At 31.6% G+C, this 15,832-nt stretch overlaps 1 protein-coding gene across 1 annotated transcript in view; it reads right to left on the bottom strand.

Annotated features, from left to right (window-relative positions):
• The window catches only part of LOC124375220 (multidrug resistance-associated protein 1-like), a 160,864-nt gene that overhangs the window by 49,323 nt on the left and 95,709 nt on the right, over positions 1-15,832 (bottom strand). The window contains exons 13-15 of the mRNA XM_046833347.1: positions 15,516-15,600; positions 8,647-8,846; positions 4,120-4,296 (exon numbers count right to left, since the gene is read on the bottom strand). Coding sequence (XP_046689303.1) covers positions 4,120-4,296; positions 8,647-8,846; positions 15,516-15,600 — 462 coding nt within the window. The remainder of the gene's footprint in view (positions 1-4,119; positions 4,297-8,646; positions 8,847-15,515; positions 15,601-15,832) is intronic.

Here is a 15,832-nt window from a genome sequence, read left to right as displayed (position 1 = left end):
AGATGTTTCAAATGCCAAAAATGAATTGTTTTCTGTTTTCAATGTAATTTTTACTGTTTGATAGTAGTTATAAAATCTAATTTTATTAATATTAAAAGTGCAAAAGATTGTTAAAAATGTTGGATGTTTGGATGATTAAAACAATCACACAAAACTAGTGGACAGATTTGGACGAAATTTGGCATGTACTGTACATTACTTAGATATAAGGATAATACATAGACATATCTTTATTCTGAAGTACCACCCATAAATACCTTTAAAAGTAATATTTAAAAAATATGTTTACTTTAAAGATATGTAAGATATTTATATATCGAAGTTAAATCTTTGTGCATAAATAAAGATACAAAAATTGAATGGTATCATCACAGTTCTTCCTTAAATTATTTATAATAAACCTATTAACAATGATTTAACTATCCTATGAAATTTCATGAGAGATCATCAAAAGAATGCAAACACTTTTCAATAAGGTATCGTTTCAATTCTTAAACGTAAAATCATTATTTATACCTACAATATGTTGTGACAACTTGTTATAAAACTGTATACCATAAACCAGTGTTTATATATATATATATATATTATATATAAAACAAACAAACAAAAATACTCTGGTTTATGGTATTATATATATTTGGATCTGACAATTGGTTCCGATTTCTTGTTAAGTAATTATGACAGGAGCCAAGTTTTGGTAATCTATTATTAGCTTTCCTTACTGCCAAAATGGTTTCCATAATGTACCTGTATATGCTATAAATTGTCAAAATATATCAATTAGAAAAGAGACCTCTTACGCTGTCTTGTGGTTTTAGACCTGAAATTATTCGAATAGCATCTGCTCTGCAATAAGAGAATATTTTGCAGATTTCTATTACTAGTCAAACCATACAAAACTGCACCAAATGAGATGTGGGAGTGAATATGAGGAAAGTACACAATTTTTAGTGTATCTGTTTTAGTGTATTTAGGGCTACAATCCAGAGGATATTTTTATTTTTTAAGAGCCAGAATATGAGTGTCCCATGTCAAACTTTCATCTAACATCAAACATAAAAATTTAGTCTGGTCTACTTGTTTAATTTCTATATAATTGATTTCAATAGATGGTTTTGGTTTAGATTTGTTTTGTTGCATCGGGAATAACATAAAATTAGTTTTATCAGGGTTAAGTAAAAGGTTGTTATCGCTGAAGTAGTTTTTAATCTATGTTAAACTTTGCTTGGTAATTCTTTTGATTTCATTTAATTGTTTATTTGATACAATAAGGTTAGAAACATCCGCGTATAAACACATTTTGCTTTATTTACCCGTGAAAATTGTTGGAAATCCTTTAATATAACAGAGAAACAAAACTGGTCTCAAAATAGAACTCTATAGAAAATGGTTTCCATTTGTGATTTAGCACTGGTTAATTTATTCATTTTTTCCAAATATGCCAGTTCTATATACTGCTTCCTATTCTCAAGGCATGAATTAAACCATTGTAAAGAAACATCCTTTATGCCTAATATTTTTAATGAATTAATGGACTACTATGGCATACGCTTCAAAAGCCTTGCTGAGGTCCATAAAAATCCCTACAGCTTGGCCACCTCTATCTATTGCATTCACAAAGTCAATGTCAGCAGTTGTAACAGATTTACCTCCTCTAAAACCATGTTGGTCCTAGTCATATAATTTGTTAGTTTCAAGAAATTCCACAAGTATAACATACATTGGCCACTCGTAAATTTTTGAAAAAGCTGGGAGTATAGATTATTAGGAGGATCCGTTACTTTACCACTTTTAAAAACAGTTTTGATTTTAGGAATTTTTAGTTTATTCAGAAATATACCACTAATAAAAGAAGAGTTGATTATATGCATCAGCAGCTTAATTAAAAAATATTTTACGTTTTTTAATAACAGTAATTGGTACTTCATCAAGCCCTGCCATAATTTGTTTTAAAAAAATGATATAATTTTGTCAAGCTCCACTTCACCTAGAGGTTTAAGATGAAAAGATTGTGATAGTGACTTTTTGATTCTACCAGGAAGAACATTAATGTTTACTAATGGAACACAAAAGTTGAAGTATTAGCTAGAAATATTATAAAAATCATCATATTTGTAATCTACAGGAGCTTGATACAGACCATAGCATGTTTCAGTTGCTATTTTTTTAAAGAAATGTATCAGTTTTCTTTATTTAATTTTCTTTTAAACTGGGTGAGTGGCTAATTGTGTTTTTCAATTGATAAATTAACTTTTAGCAACTGAGCATCATGATCCGAAAACTCTGTAACAACTGCAATTGATAATTTCATCTTATTAATCTATATATATAAAAATGAATGTTTGTATGTTTGTCCTTTATGGAATCGTGAACTATTGGACCGATCATGATGAAAATTTGTACGTATATGTATTTTTCCACGGAGAAGGTTTATAAGCTATGCCCATCCCTTTCCCGATTCAGGATTTGCCCCACTGGTTACAGAAATACCCATAAGAAATGCATTGCAGCAAACATATGTTAACGTCTTTTCAAATTTTTAATCAGCTGTTCTTTGTAAACATATATTACACTTATAGTTTTAAAGCATAGAGTAAGCTTAAGAGAAACGACAAATTTTGTTTAAACTGTTTTTGCAATCACTGTTAAACATAGACTTTACTATCCAGATAATACAATTCAAATTTGACGTAAAAATTCACCTTTAACTGCAATATTTATTTAATATAAACCATGCTCATGCTTGATCAGAAGAGTAATGCAGATATCATAATTACTATCTTACGTTGGCTACAAATATAAAGAATGTTATAAAATCAACCTTAGTTGTTTTTTTTGACAGAAGTATGGTTCTCAAAACTCCGTGTGTACATATTCTCTCGATCGAGACAACAAAGCAAGCTCAATCGTGGCATCGGAGATATAACTAATTTAATCTAAAATTTATTATAGTAAAAAAAAAATTTACTAAGTAATATAAGGACTTCGGTTCTTAAGATTTGCGTGCGAAGCCGTGGGTAACAGCTAGATAGAGGCAGGAATATGGTACATACCTTCATAATACGCCCAAGAGGCTCACGATGGAACGACTATCAATTATCTCAGCAATGTTTAGAATGTGATAGAAAAAGAATAAGTGAATATAGTGTACTGTTTTCAACGGGAAATTGCGTGCGAAGCCGCGGGCAACTTTTGCAAAAAATTATTGAAATGCGCAGCAAAGCGCGCCGGGCCCGCTAGTTGCATTATAAATTGCACTTTAAGATTTCAATGTAGGAAACTGTACCAGATACCATATATTATGGCGGATCAGTGTAATTTGTAGAACCTCACAGACCCCAGACTTTTTCAACACATCAATATTAATATCCCCTGCTGGAACTATATAGTAAAATGTATTACATATTATCACTAAAGCTGCATTGAGTTTTCCCAAAAAAAAAAAAAACAAAAAAGATAAACATTGTAAAACTGTTTACCAGGTGTTCTGTACAGACTACCTATAATTAATGATAAGTTACTTATTTTGCCTTCTACTGAGCAGAATTGTAATTCATTTTCTACAACTAGTTTTTTTAATTTCAGGAATGTCAATATTTTTATCTTTTACAGAGTCAGTACACAAGATCATAACCCCTCCACCTCCTACAATTTTACGACAGTAGCAAATAATTTAATACGTAATTATTTACAGTTGTGTTAGTTTATATCAAAATCTTTTAATTCTGTAAAAAATCACTATATTAGATTTGATTTCATCCAAGACTATTTCTAAGGCTGGTTTACATGAAGGGAAATGTTGAATATTTTGGTGAAAAATAAAAATTGATGTATTATTTTAGATTTATAATTTTTTGATGGAGAAAAGCTATTTACAATAGAATTATTTATGTTACCTGATACATTCATATTTATGAATTCATGGCTGACATTTAATTCGAATAAATAAGACTGTACTGTTCAGAAATTGTTTGATAATTTATTCTAAGATTTTAAATTTATTTTTACTATTCTTTGAATACATTTATTCAAAATATATTTCCTTCCTTTATTTCGAGTGTTAGAGAAAAAATTACTACAGAGAATTTATATTTTTTACAAGCAGTCCAATGTTACCTTTTCTCCTATCTCTGTGGCATCCCCTCCAGACAGCATCTTGAAGTCTTGTTCTAATGCACAGTTCTTTACTGTTTTGAAATAATGTTTTTCATCAAAATTGCTTCCAAACACAATATTGTCTTTGACTGTTGCATTCTGGATCCAAGCCTGTTGCGCTACATATGCTATTCTTCCCTGCAAATCATAGAAGTATACAGTAAGGGATACAGTTCTGCTCTGTGTGAACATCAAGTTTACTGAATTAATTATATATATATGCCTTTCAATTTTTAATATTCATTATGAAAATGTATACCAATTAAAAGCCAGTGAACTGATCTTCATTTCTGGAGGCCTTTTTTATCTTTTGAGACTATTTTAAAATGTCTATGTAGTAATTAAGCTTCAATACTATATAGGCAACACTGACATTGGTAATTGCGCATGGAATTCCATGGGATTTGGCTGAATGTTAATGAACATTTTAAAATCGGTCTCATGGGTAATCATAATGGCAACAACAAAATCACATAAAAAATTAAATACTTAATAAATACTGTTATGAAACCACGTATACATACTTTCAATAGCTACCAGGCACGATCCTGCTCCCCAATATCACAGGCAAAGCCTCTACCTACTATGTGCCTTGAGTTAGTTTTTCTTTGTTCCTGTTAGTTCACATAATAAATTCGTTATTACAGCAATGATAAGCAATTAATAGTTGGAATTGTAATATTAAGCATTTTAATAACCTTAATTCAATAGGTTAACCTATATCTTATCATAGAAAGTAGCATACAAAGATTAAGAAATGATAACTAGGGTTACCCCTTAATTAAATAAATATCATACTAAAAAGATCTATTTAATACAATGACTCATATCATAAACACTTCCTTTTTTAATCCAGATCAAAAATAGCAATAAGACCTAAAGGTTTATGAACATTTTGATTAAACAAAATATTCTATTGTAATAAAGTCACTCATTAACAACAATTACAAAAATATAAAACCGTTTAGCCAATACAAATGTCCTTGGAATATTTCAATACAAATTCTATAGAGATGTTATGATTCATAGGGTCCATAGGCACATTGAGGACACTAGGACACTTATTTACTATGTATGTAGGTATTTAAGTACATCTTAAATGTGATATTTTTTTAATATAAACATATATGTTTATAGTATTTACAGTATGTTTACTAATAATAGCAAATTAATTCATGAAATTTAGTATATTATTCTTTTATTTATATAATTTAGAAAGCCATTTTTCATATGAAATAACATACTCAAAGACCTATCTAAAGACATACATTCTAAATTATTGTAGTGGACTATTCAATACGCCTACAAATCCTATGACACATATAACATTTTTGTAAAAGCTATATTGAACTAATCCAAGGAAATGTTTAATGAGTTTGCTTTGTTTCATAATGAGAAAAAAATCCTTTGGTTGATGTGTGGATTTATTATATTAAAAAGCATTTTATTAAAAATGTTCCTAGTTTTAGATTTTATATAACTTTTTTACCTGAATTTAATAAGAAAGTTTTTATGATAATGTGTCACTTTATCTTTTTATCACAAAAGGTTCATTTAAATATGAGTGGTAATTTTCAAACAGATTAATTGTTGCAATTTTAAAGTAGGTTTATGTTACACCATATCAAAATAGCTTCAAATTACTGTATTCTTGGGGATGTTAAGAAAATAAATATTTAAACAAACATTTAATTTTCTTAATTTATAATTACTTACTTAAAAAATACATTTTCTTAAGCATAGGTGAATAAAAATCATGTTACTCTCTGAAGCTATAAGTCATGTATTTACTGTAAAAATAAGTGTTTTTATTTTCGGGTGCTTTGATTTTGTTTTTATTTTTTATTAAAAAAAACCTCAATTTCCTACTTTAATGAGTATAATTTCACATGGAGTGTTAAAAAATAGTTCCTCTTTTTCAGTATTTAGGGAAGTTATCTTAACACATTCAGTGTGGCCGGCTCTAAAGGGAGCCAGCAGACCTGTGCGTGCAGCAAGAACATCCCCAGACGAGGTACCTTACCGCTCTACTGCCACCAATGCCTCAGTGTAGTTCAGCCATTGGTTGTAGATGAGTTATTCTCTGCCACATTTTTAGTTGTTACTAACACTTCATTGTATTCAGTTTTGTTTGTTCGTGTTTGCGCAGCATGGCTCTGTTCAATAGGAGCCCCGTGCAATCTTTGAATGTTTAGTGTGTTGTTATATTTATGTAGGTAAAGTGTGTAATTCTTTCTGTACATTATTTGTGTGTTTGTTTTCTAATATGGATCCTGCAGTGCTAAGTACCTCTGGTTACAGAACCTTTCACACAAACAATGAACAAAATTATGATGGTGATGGTTCTGTGGACCTCATTCAAAGAGTTGTTGAATGTTCCTCAGATTCTTCATCTGACTATTCTGAAAGTGTGATGAGTCTACTGTTATTGAGATTCCAACTTGAAGTATTACAACAACAGGTTATGTGGCCTATTAATTTGGTCAGAACCGAATCATTGTTAATGCCAGTCCCTGGGGTTGGTTCAACAGATTTTTGCACACTCCTATTTTACGATATTTTATATATATTATATATGACGATATTGACTATAAACCAACCCTGACACCGAAATCAAGAATCAGTGTGTAGAAAGACATCACAGTACCTGAAATGAAGACATTTTTGGGCACTTTAATGCACACAGGTACAATAAAAATAAATCAAAGAATATTGGAAAACATTCTTGTCCATTATGTGTTGTTTGCATTTTTGCAAAATAAACAACAACGCTCTTGACCTCCGTACCGCAAACACCATAGATAAGATTTAGTTTATTGTAGGTTACTTCAATGACCAAAAGGAAAGTGTTTAGTACCCTCAAAAAGAGATCTCTTAATGAGGCTATGGTACTATGGAGAGGAAGGTTGCACTTTCATCAATATATAAAGAGTAAAAGGCACACATTTTGTGTCAAATTATACATCTTGACAGAGCCTTGGGGATTTATACTAAGATTCCTCATGTACACAGGCAAATCAGACACTACTGTAAGTGGTGCAGGGCATACGGAGAAGGTTGTCCAACACCTTTGAAGGATTATTTTGGGAAATGCCATTCAGTGTATACAGACAATTATTATATCAGCTACGCTCTTGCTTCTAAATTATTAACTGAAAAACATATTGCATGTGGACATTACGTGTTGGTCGAAAGTTTACACCTCAAGAAGTAACTAATTAATTCCTGAAGGCGTGTGAGAGAACCGCATGCTATGCAAATTGTGTGATGATTGGGAAATGGAATACAAGAGGACTTTCTTAAATATCTGGACTAAACACAAAAATAACATAGTGGATTTTGTGGACAAAAGAAGTCATATTAAGCCTAAACCTCTCCAAATAGTGAAATATAATACTCATACAAGTGGTGCTGATCGTGCCGATCAGATGATGGCACACTACCAATTTGAAAGAAAACCCCTAAGGCAGTGAAAAAATCTTTATATAAAAATAGCCTTGAAATTTTGCAGAGCACCTCAGTGAAGCCTGTTATGTAATATATGATGTGGCATATTCCTACTTTGTTGTATGAGAACACATTACTTTCTTTTTGGAAAATCAATAGAAAAATTTCCTCTACAAAAGAAATGCATTATCAGCTGCACTAATTTAAGTTCTATGTTTAAAATATCTAATAACAAATATTTTCAGTGGACATATATTTTAACTTAACACTGTTATAAACCAATTGTTTGACAGCTAAATACCATGGCTTTTCAGAAAGTAACAGATATTTTGGACTAGCTTGGCAGTGAGAAACTGCTTTTACCCCAAGCAGTTAGAGCCACTATCTTGGGGTAAAAAGATTCTTACGCTTAGTACACATCTAGCTGTGGAGCAGCCGGTCTGTATCTCTCCTACTCTTCTCACTGTGATTAGTTATAATGTGCACTAAAATTGAAATCTCACCCATGAAAATTGCTGTTTCATGATCACTAACATGTCAGTATGTTTCTTTTGAAGTAAGAACAAATGTTTTATTTATATGCTTAAAAAAGTTAAAATTTATGTGCTTGTTTGTCCACATGTAACCTCACGGAATGTGTATATTTTACGTACATTGTACAGTGCTGTAATATATTTTTTAGACTAATTGTCATATGCAGATTATTTAAATTAGTATATTCTTGGATACAGTTAATGAAACTAATCACAGATTTTTGAAGAAGATTTCCCATTGAAGGAAAATCACAAATAATAAAATAGTAAGCATTATAAAATGTTCTATTTTGAACCTTTTGTGTATAAAATATGGGTGCAATCTCTCACGTGTTAAAGTTAATTTTAAAAATTTTTCCAATTATGAGACCACTTTCTTTAATTTATAGTAGGCCTATCTGGCTGAAAAATGTAAAAGTTATTTGGTAAGGTATTTCTTTAGCTTTTCTCTTGTTACGTAATATACATAATTCAAAATGATGGTTGGTTCACGTTATTTTTACTATACCTTGGTATTGGCATAACCAGAATTCCTGACCATTTCGCCCATGAAGGCAGATATAAGGGAAGTCTTGCCAGCACCAATGGCCCCCACCACTGCTACCAAATGTCCAGGCTGTACCTTCAGTGTGATATTGCGCAAAACAGGCTTGTCATCTTCCTCATTACCCCATGAGAATGTCCCATCTTCTATAATTAACGGTTCCTCTAAAAACAAAAATTCACATAAGTAAACTCACCAAGATTTGATTTCATGGATTTTAAAGCATACACTGTTTTTTCCATCTAAAAGAATAAAGCACATTAAATAGAATTATAATTTGTTTGATGTGGTTTTTACTACTAATGATAAAATAATTAAACAATTATACAGTATTACAACATTAATAACTGCTATTGTAATAATTTTCAAATTTATCTTTAGAGCCCTCCAGTGTGAAAAACTGCTGAGTGGCAGGCAGATGTTTTACATAATGCAAGAATATTTTCAAAAATTCATTAAAATATATCATTTGTCATTTTAACATATTCATTAGTAGACTTAATTGAAACATAAAACTATAATAATACATAGAGCTAAATTATCAGTCTCCCTTGTCATTTTGTCCCACACATGTTAAAAAATATTGTAACAATAACAAAAATTTCAATACTAACTATAATAAATGTATTTCTAAAAATATAAATGATACATGTATTTTATTTTTGTATAACATGTCTAAACTTAGTAGTAACGAAACACTTAAAATCATTAAATTTTCCTTAATTCAATCACATATGACCTACCTACGGAATATCAATATATTATGCTACAATTAAAAAGAATTTGGACACAATACTTCTGCAGCAAAAAGTACAGAAAGAATTATGACAAATTTAAAAAACAGGTGGATTCTGTCAAAACAATTTTTCTCAGAAAGGAAAATTTTAAACTGTCTATAGTTTGTTATATTTGAAAGCATAAAAAATAAAATAAGAAAACTTACGAGATGTTACAGTTTTTGTTTTGAAAAGTTAATAGTTCATATTATTTTATGCTTGTTTCTAAAAGACTAATAAATAACTTAGGAGTTTATACCACATAAGTACACACACACACGCACGCACGCACACACACACACACACACACACACACACACACACACACACACACACACACACACACGAATCCATACAAGAAGAAGAATATACACCCATGCAATTTTGATAAACTTACAATAAACATATATAAATCAATAGATTTTAAAATTAAGAAAAACTAGCAACCTATTTTAGAGTTAAAATTAACATAAAACAAATTATCATTACATATAAGATAGAAATACATAAACTATTGTAAAATTGAATCATCAGGTAAAAAAAATAATTTCTTTAGACCAAATCCACAAAATACATTAAATCTTAATATCAAGGAGATTGTTATGCAAAGTAAGTTTACAACACCCTGGAGTTGTAAAGTGAATTAGATCAGCTGGTGACTTTACAATAATGGAATTTTTATTCTTTTGAAGGATGGCTTAATAGGAGACTGAGAAAAAGCTTTGCTCATCAAAGTTAATAAACATTTGAGTTATTAAATACAGTAATACTTTTATTATTTGTATTAAACCCTTTTAACTCCGACATCCGATCAGATCGGATATACGAAATATGCTTTAAACTCCGACGTCCGACGAGATCGGATCCAGCTGGTCTCGCCAAAACCTCCGGATCCGATTATATCGGATGTTGGTTTTTAGTATATCACTGGCTTAGTAACAAACCAAAAGCTAAAAATATTCGGTGTTATGACGTTATACGTGAATTGACGAGTAAAAATGATGTATAGTTGCTTACTCTATGTCTGATTTTTGTGCCGGTGATCACGATTGGAAACAGCTGTCAGTCTACTTCATGTTTCCAACGTTACGACTACGTATTGTCGACTTGTAGTGTTTGTAAAACAAAGCGTGTGTGGATTATTCCTTCGTAATTGTGTTTTATTCGTTGAAAATGAGTAAAAAGAAGACGAGTAATGTCTCCTGCTAGTGAGAACACTCTTATAAATAGTTTAGTCGAATCTGGCCTCGATGTTATAGACGATGATTTGAGTGAATCTTTTCTGGAAACTATTAGTGAGTCGGAAAGTGACAGTGAATTAGGTGAGGAGTTTTTGGATGATACTGATGAGGATCCCGACTTCATCCCAGGAACGGACAATGAAGATTCAGATGAGGATATTGTAAGTCGAAGTAATTCTTTTATATTAGGTGATAGGCCTATGCCAAACAACACAGTTCCAAACCTAGGCACTCCTGCCCCAGGCCAAGTACTGAAGTTAACAATGTGAGCCCTGTTCCTAGGCCTAGAGGAGCTTCTCAAAGCTAATCAGAGTAGGCCTATTGCCCCTGAAAAAGTTTGGAGTGTTGTTGATGATGCTTCTGACTTAGGCTATGACCACAGTTTTTCATACCATGAAGAACCTGGCCCAAAACATTGCCCCCCTCCTGATGCAAAGCCAATCTCTTATTTTAATTTATTTTTTTCAGTACATTTACTGGAAACATTTGTACATCAAACCAATTTATATGCAGATAAGTACTTGAAAGACCATCAAAACAATCTAAAACCTAACTCTAGAGCTCATATGTGGAAAAAAGTAACAGTAGGTGAAATAAAAGCATTTTTGGCAGTTATTTTTAACATGGGAATTATAAGAAAACCTACAATTCAAAGTTATTGGGCAACTGCTGACTTACTTATATCGCCATGGTTTGGTTAGATGTTTTGGTCCGTAGTCGCTTTGAGAGCATTTTGCAATTTTTTCATACTGTCGACAATCGCACCCTAAAAAATCCAGGTGAGACTCTGGCTATGACTCTTGTGGAAAATTTCTCCCAGTTATGGAACATTCCAACAGAGTTTTTTAGAACGTATTATACACCACACAGAGAATTATCCTGTCGACGAGAGCCTGGTTGGAACCAAAAGTCGCTCCCAAATCCTACAGTATTTACCGAATAAGCACCACCATAAGTGGGGAGTGAAAAATGTGGATGCTGTGCGATTCAGTTTCGAATTACTGCTTGGGGTTTTACTGTTACAGAGGAAACAGGGACAACACAAACCAAGGTAATGGTTTGGCCTTCAAATGTTGTCAAAAAACTGTTATCTTTAGGTCCTTACCTGAACAAAGGCTACCATGTTTTTTGTGACAACTACTTTTTGAGCATCCCCTTAGCTGATTTTTTGTATTCGGAGAAAACTCATATCACTGGTACAATGCGGAAAAATAGAAAAGGCATACCAGGTAGGACTGTGTTGTAAATATTTTTTTTGTAAATATAAGCCTAATTAGAAACTATATAGTACTCTTCTATTTATGTTTGTGTTGTGTTGTAAAAAAGAAACTATGTAATGTGTTAGCTGCAAAATATCCTCAACAAGAGTGATTGAACTTGTGAACTTCGACCAGAACCTGTGAAAATTTTGAATATGTGAACTTATACAAATGTTGCTGTAACATCTATACCGTTCAAGGTAGGACATCCAAATTTTGGTTGCATGTTTATAAATAAACGGTCTTTTTACAAAAAAAATAGATTAAGGAGTTAAGTTGAAGTATAATATTAGTTTTACCACGTCAAACTTAAAAAAAAAATTTTTATAAACATTTTTTTTTTCTAAGAGAATAAAAAATATAAGAAACATTTTTATACCAAAATATATTTTTTTACATATTAATCCATTTCAATTAAAGGAAAACAAAACAAGAATCATCAGTCTAATACAATAAATAAAAAAAGTTACAGAATTTAATGTGCACCACAATATAGGGACAAATTTCAAATAGGACAGAAAGTATATATGAGGAGTGATAGTTTGCTCTTGTTAGGCTACAGAGAAAAGAAATCACAAAGACAGCCTGTTTCTTCTTCTTTCGACCAAATCCAAAGCTGAGTCTGTCCAAGTTATGAAACGTAGGGGAAATGTTCAAACTGTGAAAACAAAGCCTGAGATGATTCACTCCTACAATCAGTACATGGGAGGTATTGATACATCAGATCAGATGTTGTACTGCTATTTGGACGAGCGCAGAACTGTTCGGTACTGGAAAAAAGTGGTTCTAAACATATTTTCTAGGATGGTAAACGCATACATTCTGTATAAGGAAAACTGTACTGGTAAGCAGTTAACTAGGCTTCAGTTTACAACTGCTATTATTCAGGAACTGGCCTCAGGAATGGTTACAGCAGAAAAAATGCCACCAACATGGCAGGTGGTGATGGTCGTGTAATCAATGTAGGTTGCGGCAATCAGTTTGGTGTGGAACCCTTGCCGGGAAAAAAAGAAAGGGAATGTGTAGTGTGCAGTCCTGTAAGCATTGCTGGAGGAGGAAAAAGGAAAAGGTCTAGGACTGCTTGTGTGAAGTGCAAGAGAGGCCTGCATGGGGGGTGTTTGTCAAGTCATTCGTGTTGAACAAAGTGTATCAAGACTGCGTGGTAAATATTTTTTTTGTAATATAAGCCTAATTAGAAACTATATAGTACTCTTCTATTTATGTTTGTGTTGTGTTGTAAAAAGAAAACTATGTAATTGTGTTAGCTGCAAAATATCCTCAACAGAGTGATGAACTTGTGAACTTCGACCAGAACCTGTGAAAATTTTGAATATGTGAACTTATACAAATGTTGCTGTAACATCTATACCGTTCAAGGTAGGACATCCAAAATTTTGGTTGCATGTTTATAAATAAAACGGTCTTTTTACAAAAAATAGATTAAGGAGTTAAGTTGAAGTATAATATTAGTTTTTACCACGTCAAACTTAAAAAAAAAATTTTTATAAACATTTTTTTTTTTTCTAAGAGAATAAAAAAATATAAGAAACATATTTTATACACCAAAATATATTTTTTTTACATATTAATCCATTTCAATTAAAGGAAAACAAAACAAGAATCATCAGTCTAATACAATAAATAAAAAAGTTACAGAATTTAATGTGCAGCCATGTAAAATACGACATTTTTGCATGGAGTTTCTGGCATAACCTAATAAATAAGAACCGGTTTTTCCACCATGTACCTTAAAAAAAATCACGGAGTTAAAAGGGTTAAATTGGTGAATCTCGATTTTTGAATCCAAGAACAGAAAAGACATGTACTAGATGATGAACACTTGAATATTGGATGGGAACCAGAACTCTCAGATCTGCAAGGATTACTACTACCAGTATTAAATCTACACTAAGCCGACAAGGATGATTGGAAGATGAATAAGTGTCAATGGAACATACAAAGTAAAACTGGATTTGAACTCAAGTAAGATCTACCCAATCTATGATTCCAAATTTTTTTCAAAATTTAAACCTATTTTTGTATAAATTCAAATTTAACATGCACCACAATTATTCCTATGTTGGATATAATTTTTTCATGTGCCCATGGCAGTATAATCCACAAAACCCAGTATGTGACAAATAAAACTCAATAGCAATTATTGTAAATCAAACGTTTATTTTATTTATATCAATAGCTAGTTAAGCAAGGGCAAAGTACGGGTTAAATAAATAAATAAAGCAAAAAAAAGACAAAATTTTACAGAGATCTTCAATAAATAACAAGAGCCATACATTTATGTAAATTTACAGTTCAAAAACATAATTTGATTTTCTATAGTAAAAAAACTTCTTATTACCCAATTTAATAAAATCAGGAAAAATTTAATTGAGTGACGGGTAGTCAGTGGCGTAAATTACACGTGATGCAGGATCTGCGGGGGGTTGCTGTATGTCAAGGGGCGCTACCCAGAGTGATTAAAAATATGAGTAAATGTAATAAAAGTAGTAAAAATGCAGTTTGATTTTACCACATTACTCATTTATACGACAAATATTACTGTTTTCAATATAATGACTAACTAAACTCAAGAGAAAATCCTTACAATAAAGGATTACAGCAATAAAGTAGCCTTCAAAACTAAAACAGGCAAATTGTATAGTGAACCACCACCGCACAACACGCAGAGCCAACCAAGTGTATTTGCAGACCGCAGTTTATGTGAGACATTAATTATGTTGGGACTTAAATACTTCTCACCCCTCCTGCATGCACGCACGCACGCATGCTCACACACATACACACACACACACACACACACGCCCATAAAGTTTTTCTTTTGTATTTAAGTTTAGGATTCATTTCAATATATAGATTTTTACTTTAAGTTCATTTAATTTTGTATAGGTAAAGCAATTTTGTATTTAAAGTATAAGTTAGTAATTTACCGCAATTGTAACAAACTATTGTAAATTAACTGTATACGATATGACACTGAGTGGTAGAGAGCGCTTGATAGCCCTAACTCTATCTCTGATAAAGGCCTTTTTTCATTTCATTTCATGTTGTATCATTACAATTAAAAAAATTAAAATTAAAAAAAATCATTACAGTTTAAGGCATCAGGTAATAACAAGAGTCTGGAGCTCCACACAACACACAAGTGAAATAATCTTGAGTTACTTCTTAAGGACCCAACAGGTATTTCATAAAATCGTGTTGTCTGTCTGTTTAACTGTGCAATAACTCTTGGTAGAAACGTCCTAGAGACTTTCAACTTGGTATATAGATTTCCCTTAGCCCAAGGAAGAACTCTATTGATTTTGGGGATCAAAATGTCACAGGACAGCAAAGTTACAAGAATCTCTGTAAAGAAATGCTATGTTATGTTTCTTCATAATCTGCTGGTACTCTATTGTATTGTCTTATTATTTCACAAACATCTCTGCATTAAAAGAATTTATGGATTAATAAGTTTAGTGCTCTTCACTTCTGTCTGCAATACATTATAATGTTGGACTAAAGTAATAAAAAACAAATAATTAAATTTTACTCACTTTTGTTTGTATCGTGAGAGACTGAAGTAAAGTCCAGCTCATCTGCATTCATGAATTTATTTATTCTCTTCAATGCAACCAAAAACTAAAACATACAAAGAGCTTGAAATAAAATAAAATTGTAAACAATGTACACTGGTAATAATAAATGTATATAGATAGTTCCTAACCCCTACTTGTGGCGGGTACCTTCTCAAGGGAGGTATAGAATCGACAAGATCTTATATTATTTTTTCTTCAATGCTTCCTTGCTCTTATACCATACAATACCAGGAGTAGCTAGAGGAATGGCAATAATAGTCTCCTTGGTTAAGGGG

The sequence above is a fragment of the Homalodisca vitripennis genome, chromosome 1 (genome assembly GCF_021130785.1).
Source record: "Homalodisca vitripennis isolate AUS2020 chromosome 1, UT_GWSS_2.1, whole genome shotgun sequence".
In the NCBI taxonomy this organism is placed as follows: Eukaryota; Metazoa; Arthropoda; class Insecta; order Hemiptera; family Cicadellidae; genus Homalodisca; species Homalodisca vitripennis.
Note: the sequence above shows the minus strand (reverse complement) of the source record. Positions and strands in the feature narration are given on the sequence as shown.